At 39.8% G+C, this 15,603-nt stretch overlaps 2 protein-coding genes across 6 annotated transcripts; one reads left to right on the top strand and one right to left on the bottom strand.

The window, feature by feature from the left end:
• Positions 1-566: 566 nt before the first annotated feature.
• On the bottom strand, positions 567-7,460 carry lrrc10 (leucine rich repeat containing 10). 2 transcript variants are annotated; one of them, XM_034686692.1, is made up of 4 exons: positions 7,309-7,460; positions 5,742-5,878; positions 3,085-3,317; positions 567-2,858 (listed from the first exon to the last, which is right to left on the bottom strand). In XM_034686692.1, exon 4 carries the CDS (start codon positions 2,720-2,722, stop codon positions 1,898-1,900), a length of 825 nt encoding a protein of 274 aa, XP_034542583.1. In that variant the 5' UTR covers positions 2,723-2,858; positions 3,085-3,317; positions 5,742-5,878; positions 7,309-7,460; the 3' UTR covers positions 567-1,897. The 2 variants fall into 2 exon arrangements, with proteins under 2 accessions (XP_034542583.1, XP_034542584.1); XM_034686693.1 differs by lacking the exon at positions 3,085-3,317.
• Positions 7,185-15,571, top strand: cnot2 (CCR4-NOT transcription complex, subunit 2). Of its 4 annotated transcripts, none has more exons than XM_034686689.1 (15): positions 7,185-7,475; positions 8,560-8,688; positions 8,794-8,866; positions 8,979-9,126; positions 9,258-9,440; positions 9,602-9,681; positions 10,035-10,124; positions 10,339-10,463; positions 10,599-10,716; positions 11,054-11,210; positions 11,600-11,661; positions 13,471-13,520; positions 13,613-13,713; positions 13,898-14,042; positions 14,163-15,571. In XM_034686689.1, exons 2-15 carry the CDS (start codon positions 8,572-8,574, stop codon positions 14,247-14,249), a joined length of 1,536 nt encoding a protein of 511 aa, XP_034542580.1. In that variant the 5' UTR covers positions 7,185-7,475; positions 8,560-8,571; the 3' UTR covers positions 14,250-15,571. The 4 variants fall into 4 exon arrangements, with proteins under 4 accessions (XP_034542580.1, XP_034542579.1, XP_034542581.1 ...); XM_034686688.1 differs by having other exon boundaries at positions 7,302-7,475; positions 9,999-10,124; XM_034686690.1 differs by having other exon boundaries at positions 7,303-7,475; positions 10,050-10,124.
• The last annotated feature ends 32 nt before the right edge of the window (positions 15,572-15,603 follow it).

Genomic DNA, 15,603 nt, shown 5'->3' with positions numbered 1-15,603 from the left:
CAATATCAGGTGTAAATCATGGAACTATTGATTGTCAAATATTAGATAAAAAACAAGAAAGTTCATTTAATATGCACACACTTCCTATAGCCCATGTTGGACTTAGAAAATGCTGTTCTCATTCTGTCTCGATTCATAACATTAAAACACACATTGCTGTACAGATTGGATTTTGTTGAAACTCAAATATTTATGCAATGTTAGGCAATGTCCAGTATTTCACCTGTTATTGAAGTTTCTTTTGCATTTGTAAATACACAAAACATCTGTCAAATTTAGATTATTGTTTAAGTGTTGGAAAACAAAACTCACCAGTGGGGTATTTATCCAGTTGTTTCATTTAATAGTTCATTGGGCAAAAAACTTGATTTTTATTTAAAAATATATTAAAAATGATAAGACATTTATGTCAAGCAATCAGTGATAATGAATATACAATGACCGAAGCAGGTTTAATACTGTTACTGCTTAGTTTAATAGGACTAGTTAAGTCTGAATAAAAGAACAATCAGATGAAATAAAATCAAGTGAATCTTAGAGAAAAAGAAAAATACACGTGTTGTAAATTAAAAAAATTAGTTACAGCTTTTCAAAAACTGATAAAGACCCTTATTTTGAAATGTCACAAAATGAAACCTCAAATCCCCTGTTGGCTTTTCTCTATGATGTGAGAGAAATGTTTGAAACTAAGTGTGCTTTGGGGCATCTTATCAAAAAAAAAGTTGTTCTTTGACACAGTTCACGGTATTTGAATGATCCAAGAGACAAAGAAGTTGTTTCTCTCAAACACATAAAAAATGACTTTTTTAATAACAGGAAACTGATTAAATCTGTTGATACAGTAGTTCAGTGTATTCGTGCTATTTGAAATAATCCCATTTTCCACATTTGTTGGTATGCAGCATGTTTTAATCTCTTTCCCTATATTAGGATTCAAAATACTAACACGACCCATGACATTTCATCTTGTTCATAGAACATTTGTCCAGTATACTGAAGAACTGAAAAGCTGCTTTTATGATCTGTGTGAAATCAGAACCTTGTGGTGATGATATTAAAGCCCATTAGCAGTCTTTATTCAAAGCCACATCCTCGATCTATCGGATGAATTATGCATTGGTCTGAATAAGGAGTGCACTAATTGACCTAAACCATCCATCAGTGGTATTAAAAAGCTCCCTGTATTTGGCCTTAAGCAGGTCTAGATATGGCAGACCCTGCTGGAACAAGAGTTTGTGTAATGACTGCTTTCCTTTATTTAAATGCAACCTTTGAGTTTAGTTATATCTTTTCAAGTTTATTGTTGAGTGAACAATTCAATTTCCAATTTGATATACCATTTTTTTGTTTCCATCATCTGACATTTGGGGTTATGAACAAACTCAGATAACCCCATTACCTCAGCAACAGTTAATTGCGAAGTGACCTCAACCCAATGCAAAAACACTGTTATGTTTAACTGTCCTAAGAAAATACTAATTTATTAATCCCCCCAAAGAAAATATTCTTGTGTACTCTTGTGCTGATATGTCTTATATGGATCTAGATAAATGGTTCAAAACCTAAAATCTGATGTGTTTGAACATCAATGCAATTTAAAATATCATTTCAAGGCATAAATAAACTTTCTCTCCCAAGTTCAACATTAACATCATACAGTGTTGGTGTCTGAATATGATAACATTCTTTATTTCAGGATTCAAATGTCCCCTTTCTGTAAGCCATGCTGATGGACTACTTTAAGTTTTGTTGTTAAGGCTCATCAGACTGGCTCTACCATATATGGACCAACCATCAGCCTGTTGCACAGAACACCTCTCTACTTCAAGCGCTGCACTTGAATGCCATTCATAGCGGCCGACCTTGCCACAGCTGAGGGTCACTCTGTTCCTTCACCTTAAATATTGTGCTCCTCCTCTTGGTGAACTTCTGTGACCTCAACTGTTGTCTCACTTGCTGCTTTTGACCCGTCCTCTTCCTGTTCATCATCTGAGCAGTCCGCCCAGCGCCCCACTCTCCTGACCCCCTCACCCACTGCAGGGGCGTTTACGCAGGGGTTATGGTCATAGATGACAAGTTTCAGTCCCTGCATGTGATACAGACCAGGGAAGCGGCGGATTTTGTTGCGGTCCACATCAATGACAGCCAGAAAGTGCATGTCCAGCAACACTGGTGGGAACTCTGCCAGCTGGTTCCCTGCAAGCCAGATACTCCTCAGCTCCTCCAGCCCTCCCAGCTCTTTAGGTATACTTTGTATCTGGTTGTAACCTAGGTGCAGGGTCTTGAGATTAGGGAGCTCACAGACCACTTCGGGGAAAACAGTGAAGCAGTTCATCTCCAGCCACAGAGTGTTCAATTCCTTCAGCTCTCCCAGCTCTCTTGGGAGGCTGTACAGCCTGTTGTTACCCAGGTAAAGGATGCTGAGCAGGGGCAATCTGCAAACAGCTGCAGGGAGCTCATCAAAGCAGTTAAAGTCCAGGGCAAGGAGTTGCAGCTTCTTCAGGCCCTGCAGCTCTGCTGGTAAGCTGCTGAGGTTGTTGTCACTCAAGTAGAGCTTCACTAGCTCATCAAAGACACAGGCAGCAAGAGGCAGTCGACGCAGCTGCCGACTGCTCAGGTCCAGGGTCCGATCCAGAGGCATCTCCTTCAGGTCCCCAACTAAGAATCGTTGGCATCGCTCTGAGGGGATGAAGGCAATGATGCCTCGCATGGCATTACCCATCTTGCTCAGCTTCTGACACACATCTGGTCTTCCTCATCAATTTACAACTTGGCACTGAGGCAGGCTGTGGGCGTCTTTCCTTGAATTTGTTGGCATCCCATTATTTTCCTCCACCGCCCTTCTGAAGATATTGATCCTGATAATATGCAAAAAGCAAAACAAGTTTCAACAATGGTCTGCATCATCATATGAAGCTGCAAGTAGGAGAGATAACCTGATTATCATGCTTAATTACACCCTTACTAATAAAAGCTAAGCTGGTGAGTTTTTGCAGTCAAAATAAGCCCCACTATTGGTCAGTGAGAAATTAAGGAACATTATACATGTAAAGATGACTATAATGTGAACTGAAAAACACCTACTTTTGTTGTTTTCCAGCTGATGTCCATGACTCTCAGCATCTCCTACAGTAAGACCTTTGTTTATCCAACCTAATGAGCTGAAAATGTTTGTATTCTCTGGGCAGATATTCCCCTGTGCAGCACTCTTACTATCTCTCAGTGGCTCCGAGCTTTGCCCTGACTTTCATGGTGATAGCAACCACTAGCTGCTCTCTCCTCCCCATTTGTGCTTAATGACTTTCCCCTCTTCTTCACTGAGATGACAGAAATGTGAGAGAGGGAGAGGGAGAGGGAGATGGGAAGGCACAGAGTGTCATGGATAAGCATAAGACCAGTTTGGTTGGAGATAAAAGAGTAGCACAGGTCATTTAAATGTGGGTTAAGACCGCCCAAACAAAGTTCTCAGTCTTTGCCACAGGGCAAGAAAGTTGGCTTCTACCTCTAGGCAATCTCTAAAACTGTTGATCAAATTTGAATGAGTTTAAATGAGCTTCAAAAATGTTTCAGAGGAAAATCAATTAAAGAGGCTTCAAGAGGTCCCAGAAATACTTGGATCAATCCTTATTTATATTTCTTGGGTAAGTCTTTCTCCTGAACTGTCACAAGTGGCACATCATCCCCTGCCTGAGGTGTGACTATCCCATGCTATCTTGCATTTTTTCATTAGAGCTATTTTCCAACTAGATTAAACATAGAAGGAATTTCATTCTCCTTATCACAGGGGGCAATAGTTGTCAGTCATCTGTTTTCACTCACTGACACGTTGTTTTTAGCACTGGTCCTTCTCCTTATCCACTCAATGCACAGGGGCCTCAAACAGAACTCAAACTGAGCTCCGAGCTACAATGTGACTACCTTAACAGACCCTATTCATACTAGCTGTCTGCATACATCAATGCAGAAAAACACAAATGTAATCAATGGACCTGATGATTGGAGCATTCAATGTGAAGACATCATTATACATATCAATTAGCTGTGAGAGGGGTAATTGAAAGTCAGTTATTTCTTTTTAAAATATCAGTGAGCACAAGCAGCTCACTCTTAAATTGGACCTTGTGTTGTGATTTTTTTGTGAAGCTGTGGTTGCAAAATTCAAAAATATATTGAACCTGTTAAGCTCAATCTTGGTTGAAGTTCCGCCCAACAATCGTGTGCCTGTTTACTTTTTCTTCTAATTTAAGAAAACAAGTAACATCCTTGTTTAATCTCTTTGTAGCATTTAAACCCTTGCCTTAAGTAAATGTAATAAATCATTGTTCTTTTACCTTGAGAAATTGTCTGTACTGTTTCCTTCTAATCCAAATGTGTTAAGAGTACACCATTTTATCTTGGTTACTTTTTGAAACTATGGTCACAAAATAAAATAAAATATTTTACAAGTATAACCATTGGTTAATACAGTTTGATTTTGCTCCCATAGATTCAAAGGTGACAATATCTCACTTTCTCAACATTCAGTTCCAGTAAAAGTAATGTATACCTCATTAGTTTTAGGACTGGCGCATCTAAGGGCTGCGGTCACTATTGTTACATTTTTAGAACAACTGTGACGCTTAATGTGACAGCAATAATAACATGATAATGATAAGACTAACAAGTGAATGTATTAAGAGGGCCCTTTTTGGAGGGAATATGGAGATTTAACCTTTTGATGCCATGATAACAACTTCTCTCTAAATGTCATGAGACAAAGCGAACCATTGTTAACTTTAGAAAGATCAGAAGAAACCACTGTCCCATTTCCATTAATCTGGTCTATTCAATTTGTTGGCAGTAGTAGTTTTTTTTTTTTCTTTTTGCATCACATACATCCTCACATGGTCTCTCATCACCAATTTCATGCTTAAGAAACAACACAGTGTAGCCTATTTCCTGATGCGCCTCAAGAGTTCTGATATGAGCTCCAAAACTCTTGGAAGCTTCTATCACGAGTGCCTTGGCAGGCAGTTACATGCTGTGGTTTTACAGCACAGACTGCTTCAAGGACTTGTTCAAAAAGCAGGGAAAATCAATTACATAGTATAGCATTACCTCATAACATTGAAAGCACTTGCTGTAAAAGAAAAACTTTATTAATTAAAGACACCATTCACCTCCCTCATGTTCTGTTCTTTCGTCTACCATCTTAAAAAAGGTTACCAGAGCATAAAACCACACAACAGCCATCTTCAATGCAATTTGTTTCCGCATGCTTTTAAAGGGCTGATCAGCTCACTAACCATTTGCACCAACATTGTTGTGTGATTGTGAATGATATAAACTGTATCATGTGCTGTATTATTATGGTAAATATGGAATGTGGCAGAGAAAGCCTGAGCAACATAAAGTCATCATACTTCTAACATATCTCTATATGACAGAAAATACTTGAACTTTAGCCCTGGTTATTCAACTAAAATGTGTTTTAGACAATTAGACAACTATAAGCAAACACTTGTTGTATCCTGCTAACACATTTGCTGTGTGGTGGTTACAAGTAACATAGTTAAATGCAGAATATGTAATGTATAAGCACACATGTAATAATCAAATGTGGATGATATAATCTGCTGTGGGCTTCTGTACCCTTGACTTTTGTTGAAGAGGAACTTTTCTCAGTCTGTTGCTGCCCTCCTTCACTGAGTGCATAAGGTTGTGAGTATAAACAAAAGATTCTCAAGAAAAGCGTTCATTACCTGTTCCTTCCCTGGTTTTTCCTTGCATCTTGCTTTGCAATGGATGTAAATGATTATTAATTATGTTGAAGCTCCACCAATGAGTTTTCAGCTGGTTATGAAACTGGCTGAAATGAGTACTGATGCCGCAGTGTGGCCTAAAACAGCAAAACAAGGGCCATTAGTGTTAAGAGTTGATACTATCAGTTGTTAAGGTACAAGCATTCTGCAGAAACAGCCTACATTTACATTTTCCATGGAAAGCACTCACAGTGAGTGATATGTTTGACTCGTTCAGGAAGGAGAGAAAGCAGCAAACAGAAGAGGTATTGCTACGTTTACAAGGGTCTCCAGATAAACACAAATTGAAAGCTCTTTACTGGAGCTTTAATGGCGAGGAAAATCTGACTTGACATGAACTGAGATGTGTTTCATCAAATTTCTAAAAAGGTTTAACCATATGAGAAATTTTACTCAACAAATATACTTAGAAAATAAAAATTGGGGAGAAAAATGAAAATAGTAACAGCATCAAGGTAGTGCCCCATGATCAAAGTTTAAAATAATTTATAAAACAAAGTGAACTATTAAATTAGCGGCCCACGGGCCAGATGCGGCCCGAAAGCAACCCTCCAGGGGCCTGAAAGCAACTGCTGAGTGATTGTGACTTGAGTGCAGCAAGAAAAACATCTTTTAATAACACTGACAAGTTCTTACCAAAATTCCAACATTATTACAAACATTGAAAGCATCTGCCTCAGATGGGACCAAATATGGACAGAGACAAAGCTGTTTTTTGTTATTTCAAGAGAAGAAAAATACCTCAATTTCTGAAAAGTTTCTGTTAAGCAAGTTACTTTTGTATGCACTTTCAGATGTGAACTAAACAAAAGATGGTGTTCCTAATCTGCACTTTGTTTTTGTTCATATGCACCTTAACATGTGTTTGTATTTACCTGTCAAAATGTGTTGAAGTTATGTGTTTGAAATGTAAAATTTAAAGAAGCAGTATTTCAGCATATGTTAAGTTTAAGTGCTGCTCTTTTATTGTGTTTATGCCCTTTTGGATGTGGCAATACTTTCATAAACATCCAGTGTGTTTGTTATCTTATCTATTTGTATTTCTTTTAAATGGTTAACTTTGCTCACTGTCTGCTAAAAATGTCCGGCCCAGTTGAAATCCTTAGTCTGAAAATCCGTCCCAAGTGCGACCAAATATTTAATTGAATAGCCCTGCTTTAGGAGCTCACTTTGGTTCTAGGGCCTCACCCGGTTGCCTGTGATATGTCATTTCTCCCTTAGTATCATGTAACAGCGGCCAAATCCAAAGAGAAAACTGGAAAACATTATTCTGTTTCTAAAGGTACTTTGGATGGGTGACTGAGTTAATCAAATGGGGATCGTTGTAATATGAATGCTGACACTATTAAAAAGGGTATTCACACAGCACAGTGTTCTCAGAATGCAAGTCATGTTTTGATCACAGGAGGGAGGCAGAGCTCTACGGCGATTATGCTTTTTATCTTCTCTAGAAAATATTCACGATTCATTTAGGTATTTTTAGATACGCGGTGTACTTGACAATTACCCAACAGGCACCCGGGGGACCGATGGAGTACACTCTCCTGACAAGTTGAGTTTTGTGTACGGAAGTGGTCAGCAGGTTGTAAGGTCAAAGGGTAAAGGCTATCCCTCTTTCGATTCTGAATACACACAGCCATCTTGGATCTAACGCAGAGAAGAGAAATTGATGCGGTGAGAATTTTGTACTTTTTTTTCACATTTCACATTTGTCGCTTCAATATACACATTAAAGCCGAAGGCATGAGCTGTTTATCTCGTTGTGTGCCTCCGTTTTGATCCGGAGGTGTTTAGCCTTTAGCTCCTGTAGCTTGTGCTGCTCTGGCTGCTGCTGCAAAGGGAGCTTCACACTGAGCCGAGAAAACGGACAGCTGACTGTGATATCTGTAGGCAGAGAGGGCCCATACTACTGCCCAGTTTTGACTGTGGTCTGGTACTTTAATCTAGCTTTTTTGCCAGTTTAAATGACTCTGTGTGTTGTGGCAATTAGCTTCGTGTTGGGGAAGCCCGCTTTCAAACAGACTAGCCTAGCTAGCACAGATTGGCTGCTAACGTTAGCCACACAACTGTTAGCTAAGTAGCAGGTTAGCTGCTGTTTATTTTCTTAACAGTGTTTCATTTAAGAACTATTTAGCACGTAAGAGATACTGACACTGATTTAAGTTCAAAGTATAGAAATGTAATGCTAAATACAACTCCCACAGGTCTTTGTTTACAAATCTTATGGATGGAATTTATACTTAACATTGTTGAAGAAGTTGAACTTTTCATCCCATATGCGATCAATCATAACAACCTGCATACACTGTTACAAACTTTATGTAAAAAAACTAACAAGATGCTTATTATATCACAGTGAACTGCAAATCAGTGATCAGAACTGATACAACAAGCACACATTTACGTTTGAATTAAGATAAACTCAAGAAAGTCCTGGCCTGTGTTTAAGGAGTCGATCATATGTTGGGGTCATTTCTGTCACCAAAGTGCTCACACACCAGATGCATAATTCATAAAAGGCATGACTTTCAAAATTGTTTTAAATGTTAGTATCTAACTTTTGGTGTTAGTAGGAGACTATCAAAGTTCCACCTAGAATTTGTGAAACTTGAAACTTTAGGCTTTGAGGACAACAACTGTATCTTCACTGGAAATATGATGTGCCTCAAATTGTATTAGTGTTCTTGTCTAAGTTCTTTATTTGTTGCCAGACATCTTCCCTTGCACATCTTTGACAGCAGCTCTATTGTCTGTTCAGGTGACGAAAGGCATGTTTGGTGCTAGAAAGAAATTTGTCGAGTTCGTCGAGGTTGTCGATAACGACTTCTCAGATGAAAGCATGTACTACAACCAGCCGTCGATGTTCCCACATCGGTCGGACAAAGACGTGAGTTTTTACCCCATATATGAACACATTGCTCATCCTTTTTGTTGAAAGCAGTGGATATGATTCCTTACTAACTTTACTCTCCTCTATCCTCAAATCCTGCAGATGCTTTCCTCTCCCTCACCATCATCGTCGGGGCAGCTGTCGCAGCTCGGTGCAAGTTTGTACGGCCCACAAAGTAAGTGTTGCTTTTCCACTGCCTATCTCTTAACAGTTTTCTGATACATAGAATATCATCATTGCTTTATGTTATTTGTGTTTACCTCTGTTTCTCCTCTGTCTTCCTACAGGTGCACTTGGCTTTTCGATAAGGGGCATGGGGAACAGTACGCCTCAGTTAAACAGAAATTTAACACAAGGCACGCAGCTATCGAGTCATATTACTCCTACAACCGGTGTCCCCACCATGTCCCTCCACACCCCTCCTTCACCAAGCAGGTGTGGACTAATGTGTCTGACTTTTTAGATGAATGCTTGTGAGGTTAAAACACATATGAAACAACCTGGATAAAGAAATGTGAGATCCATTATATAAAATCCAATATGTCTGATCTTCTTATGCTTTGAAGGGGGACATTGCCGATGAACACGAGGAACATGTTGAACCACTCTCAGGTCGGACAAGGCATCGGAATGAGCGGTAGGACCAACAGTATGGGCAGTTCGGGGCTTGGCAGCCCCAACCGAAGCTCGCCCAGCATCATCTGTATGCCCAAACAGCAACCAGCACGCCAGCCCTTTACCATCAACAGGTACACAGAGCCTCTCTTGCTCTCAAGCGTGCTCACTGGAGTGTTGCATCCTCTTAGAGATCCGTTTTGTTTTAAACTTCAAGATTAAAAGGTTTTTCTTTTTTAAGCAAAGTACATTTTTGGAAACTTGCCTTATTGTTGTTTTGTTTTTGTCATTGCAGTATGTCAGGATTTGGAATGAACCGTAACCAAGCTTTTGGGATGAACAATCCATTATCAAGCAACATCTTCAATGGCACAGGTAAGTATTTTAACTGAGATGGATAAAAGGATTGTTAGCTTTTTGTGTCAGTTAAGGTTTACAGCATTGCTTCAATGCATCGGTGCAGTATGTCACCATGACAATCAGATAAAAGTGATCTGGCTTTTATTGAAATCATTCACCTTCGACTACTGAATCAAACAAAAAAACTCAATATATTCCACTTACTTACTTTATTTAAAGGAGTTATTTTAATTGAATTAGTGTCCAGTTAGTCATTGGTCCATTTTATACAGAGCGATTACATTGTTGGGGCCGTCACAAGTTGATCATTCCTTACCTTCCTATTGCTGCAGATGGGAGTGAAAATGTAACAGGACTTGATTTGTCAGACTTTCCTGCATTAGCGGACAGGAGTCGGAGAGAAGGAACTGGAAACCCAACACCAGTGCTCAACCCGCTGGCTGGACGAGCTCCTTATGGTAGGCCATTAGACTGCAGAAAGGCCTTTTTTTGTACCTGCATTAAGCAGAGGAGAAATTAATGCCAGCTTCTTAATTGGGTTCATAATTCTAGATGAGGTTTTGTTTTGTTGCTCATCAAAGTCTGCATAAAATAAGAACTGCTTGTCTGATTTGCTGCTCATTACACCTTGGGGAATAATAATCACTCTTCACTTTGTTCATCATTATCTAGTTGGCATGGTAACAAAGCCATCAACTGAACAGACACAGGATTTCTCCATCCATAATGAGGACTTCCCTGCACTGCCTGGCCCAAATTACAAGGACCCTTCGTTGAACAGTGATGACAACAAAACTGTAAGTGTAGGCCACAGACGGCAAAGGATGTTTTTTTTTTATGTTTTGAGGTAACACATCAAAGTGAATTTCATACTGACACATTTTTCATGGTTTCATGTTCTTTGCTTTAAAATACTTTTCTTTGTTTCTTAGAACTTGAACTCCACAAGCAAGAGCACATCCAACGCAGATGGGCCGAAGTTCCCCGGGGATAAGACGGCATCAGCACAGAACAACAACCAGAAGAAAGGGATCCAGGTGTTGCCCGATGGTGAGACCTCTCAGCCAATCGTATCGCTCCAATTCCACTGAGACATCCCTTCTTTATCGCACAACTTGGGTGAGGCAGTTGGGCTCTCTACCCTGCATTTGGGGTTAGATAATTAAAGGGTAGGCTACAGTGTGGAAGCCAAGAGAAAATGTTCTGTATAACAGAGACCATCATCATCTCTCCATCACTTGTTAAAGACATAACCAGCTTATTTGCTCTCCAAATTGTGCACACAGTGTGGTTAGAGAAATGGAGGTAATGTATGGCAGTAAGCATTAACTGTATATGAATAGTTTCTGTGGTTTGTTTACTTTTAATCATCTCTCTGCTGCTGCAGGTCGGGTGACGAACATTCCCTCAGGGATGGTGACAGACCAATTCGGCATGATAGGCCTGCTGACGTTTATCCGAGCGGCAGAGACTGATCCAGGGATGGTCCATCTGGCACTTGGAAGTGACCTCACAACATTGGGACTCAACTTAAATTCACCTGAGTAAGAAAGCTCTTCTACCACCAATGAACTTCTTGAAAGGATTCACTAACCAGGAGACTTATGGCTGATTAATCACACAGAAAATAGAACTAATAAATAAATGGCCCAGTAAGAAAATCGGTACATATATTTTATAATGTGACATAAACTGACCAATTACGGTACAGTTAGAGGCGTAATTGTCTAACTCTCGAGTTCTGATGAACACTAAGAACGAGACCATCTCGTAAAAGTTCTTTACTTTGGACTGCATTTTTAACATCATAATATTGGTTTTATGTATTTTTTCTGTTAGTCTATACCTTAATGTATTCATAACTGTGTCTGTTAAAGTTTCTGTTTTGATTCTTACAATATTAAGAACTTATTGCATCTTTCTTCCCTAACAGAAACTTGTACCCAAAGTTTGCCTCTCCGTGGGCGTCATCACCATGTCGACCTCAAGACATCGGTAAGACATTGATACGATTTTGTTAGGGAAGAATACTTTTATTTTTTATATAAATTACCTTATTTTAATGATCATTTGGTAGTACTTAATAAGATTTTGCTGTGTCAGAGCCAGTCTGATTTAATTCAATTAAATTTAAAATACTTTATTTATCCACGGGGGGGCTCTTAAAAGGCCAGAGAGCAGTGGTAAGAAGAACATTGTAGGTCAATGTCAGCAATATAGACATAATCACGTTCACACAAACATACATACATTTATCCTGAAATATAAATTAAAAATTAAAATTAAAAAAGAAGTTTGGGGAATGTGCGAGGATTGTGGTAGGATAGAGAATAAATTAACTGAGGTAAACATATTTATCAACAGACAGAATAAGGGAGTAGTACTGTGTGAGTAAAGGGGTCGAATGAACCCAGTGCATGGGGAAATCAAGCATACTGGAAAAATATGTAAACGTTGTGTAAAAAAACTAATATTGGATAAATAAAGTGGTCACAGAACAGAAATACACAGTAAATAATATGTAACCGCTGAATGAGGTAACTTATACTGGTTGGATCAAGTGATTGTAGTGCATGATAAAAGATTGAACAATCAAGGTCAGTATAAGGTGCATGAAAAAAAAAAAGAACTATAAATATATATGCATATAGAGTTCACAGTTTAAGAGTCTGGGTGGGGAGGAGGGTGTTGAGGAGTTGGACGGCCTTGGGGATGAAGGTGGTCTTTCTCCTCTGTGTCCTGCAGCTGGGGCAGCTGGGGCAGCTGGGGCAGCCGGGGCAGCGAAGACAGCGTCCAGAGGGGATCCACTCAAACACTGGGAAGAGAGCGTGTGAGGGGTCTTGCATAATCCGGCCTGCTAGTCTGAGTGTTTGCTGCTCGTAGATTGTTGACAGAAATCTGACAGGTAGTCCAATGATCTTAGAGCAGACGGTCACAGTGCTCTGCAGGCGGTTCCTGTTCTGAAGACTGGTGGAGTGGAACCAGCAGGTTATGGAGAAAGTGATGATGCTCTCTATGAGTGGTAAAATGACAGCATGATGGTTTTGCTGACTCCAAAGGAATTCAGCTTCCTTAGCAGGTATTGTCTCTGATGACACTTCCTGAGAATCTCCTCGGTGTTAGAGGAGAACTTCAGCAAGCTGTTGAAGATGATGCCCAGGTACCTGTACTGCTCGACCAGCTCCACAGGCTTCCCATGGATTGTGGTGGTGACTCCTGCAGCCAGCTCCCTCTGCTTGTTGGAAAAAGTCACCACCATCTCTTTTGTCTTGCTGCAATTAAGTTCACGGCACGAGCTGTCACACCACTCCACAAACTCCTGGAGAACTGGTCCATGGTCCTGTGAGGGGCCTGACAACAGAGACAGGAGAACTGTCGTCAGCAGTCGTCGTATGATAACATTTCTATCACAGAGGACTGTTCCCCCGGCATACTGTGAACTCCCTGTGGGGCTGCAGGAGAATGACAATCTTTGGTTTGCAGTAAAATAAAAGGCAGCATAACTGCAGTGGATCCTTGATGCATTATTGTATGAAAAGGGCTTTGGAATCAACTCAGTGTTATTTTTTCCAGGAGGCTTGAGAATGTTGTCTGTCACTCTAACAATGGCGTTAGTACGCTTTATAAGTACAAAAAGCTGGTCGTACCCTCAAAGAGGGAATGCCTTCTGTTTTGTATGTTTTGGCTTTGTATGATGACTCATCAAAAGCAGGAATCTTCACATCTCTGCATTGTCGGGACATTGAAAAAACCCTTCTTATACTTCCATTAAGTTTCCATGTCTTTTATGTTTGTACCTTTCAGATTTCCACGTCCCCTCTGAATACTTAACCAATATCCACATAAGGGACAAGGTAATTATGACCACGCAGCTGGTTCATGCAGTCTTCATGTAGAGATCTGTATGGGTACGGAAGTAACTTCTTCTTTGCTGTCCTACCTCCAGTTGGCTGCAATTAAACTTGCTCGATATGGTGAAGACCTGTTGTTCTACCTGTACTACATGAATGGTGGAGACCTGCTGCAGCTTCTGGCAGCAGTAGAGCTGTGAGTATTTCACTAAATAGTGACTGTCACAGAAATAATATCACATTTTAGTTGTTAATATAATTTTTTTTGTTTGTTTTTTCTTTAGCAGGTTTTAGTTTTAATGTTTTTGGCTCAAAGTTTTGTGAGATACAGTGGTTCAGTACTTTGTTTTTCACTTTTTTTGTTGAACTTTATTTTCCAGCTTTAACCGGGACTGGAGGTACCACAAAGAGGAGCGAGTTTGGATAACAAGAGCACCTGGCATGGAGCCAACACTGAAGACCAACACATACGAGAGGGGAACTTATTACTTCTTTGATTGTCTTAACTGGAGGAAAGTAGCCAAGGTAAAACCCTGTCTCACCTTTGGTCATTATCTGGAAGACTGTCGTCTGTGCACAGCTACTGACTTTTGTAAATGATTGGGTCTTTCATGATAATGTTAAAATAATTTTTGCATCTTTTAGGAGTTTCATCTGGAGTACGACAAGCTGGAAGAGAGGCCTCATGTGCCAACAACATTCAACTACAACCCAGCCCAGCAGGCCTTCTAAGGCCTGACCAGTCCAAAGCTGCAGCTGTTCCTACACACAGCACTGTTGTCCAGGAGGGGGCGCTGTGATTGCCACAGCTTGGTTTTTATTCCTCGAGGATTTGGTTCTTTGACTGCGGGGGTTGTCGCCACCATCCAAACTGCCCTGCCCTTCCAAAATTACATGCTGCCCAAAACACCAACACTTGTTCTGTTTTTATTCTTTATGTTCCTGCTGTTATTTTTGTCTTGTTTTGAGCAGGGTCTGTGTTTTGTTTACGTCTCTGAATCTGAAGTCTGTTTTCTCGCGGAGAGGAGGACTGACCTTGTGGCACAGGACAGTAACAGTAACAAGTGTTATGCCTCATTCTCACACGTGTAAGAACAGAAAGAAGTCAGGGAAAGTAAAGTTAATATCCTTGGACGCAAGTGAAAGTTTGAAAGAAATGCAATGTTTATTGTTGCACTATGTTTAGTAATAAAAGAACACAAAATTTATTTGTGCTTTTTTATGTGAACACTCCCTGAAACAATTTTTCCTTTTCCATTTTTGTTGTGTCAGGGGTTTCATGCAACTTTTCCACATGCATCCCTTTTCATCTCTCCTTTTTTTCTTCCATTTAAATACCTCTGTATTTGCACCAACAAACTTTCTGTCTGTTCTTCTTTTTCCTTCCTTCGGTCTGTCTGTCTCCCTGAGTTCTGTGCCAGCTGAACATGGACACAAGTCTGGGAGATAACTTTGGTTTCCACAAATGTGGCCGAGTTCTCAGATGTTGCTTCAGAAAAAAAAAACAATTTCCAGTCTTTGTTACAATTTTGTAAGAAATGTGTACATTTTTTGTTTCTTTACATCACATAAAGTAGTATATGTATGTACGAATGTGTATATATGATTGCTATATATATATATATATATGTATGTATATATATATATGACATCTATTTTGGAAGATATTTTGCCCTGCCTTGTACCTCGTTTTGTTGAGGTGAGCATGGATGCAATATGTGGATGTAACAGGACATTTCTGGATCTGCTGGACAGGGTGTCACATGGCACTGTGGGCACTTACAACAAAATAATACAACATTAAAATGTCATTAAAGGAAAGGCCTGATTCTCAGCCAAAAACAAATCAAACAAGGAGATCATCCCCTGAGTTAAGAGTCCAAAGCTGAAGAAGGGATGTATTTCAATTCCAGCTGTTTGAACAGCTGTGAACAGCAGCATTTCATAGGAAACGGAAAAATGACAATTTAAGGAGAAAAAAAATCCAGACCAATCTTGTATTTTCTGAAGTAAAACGCTTTTCTTTGTATTAAAGCGGAAAAGGCTTTCCTGAACCACCTCGTGTCTGTGTTTATTCCTCTTCAGA

Source organism: Notolabrus celidotus, chromosome 6 (genome assembly GCF_009762535.1).
Source record: "Notolabrus celidotus isolate fNotCel1 chromosome 6, fNotCel1.pri, whole genome shotgun sequence".
Classification (NCBI taxonomy): Eukaryota; Metazoa; Chordata; class Actinopteri; order Labriformes; family Labridae; genus Notolabrus; species Notolabrus celidotus.
The sequence above is the reverse complement of the archived record's forward strand: the minus strand, read 5'-3'. Positions and strand labels throughout refer to the sequence as shown.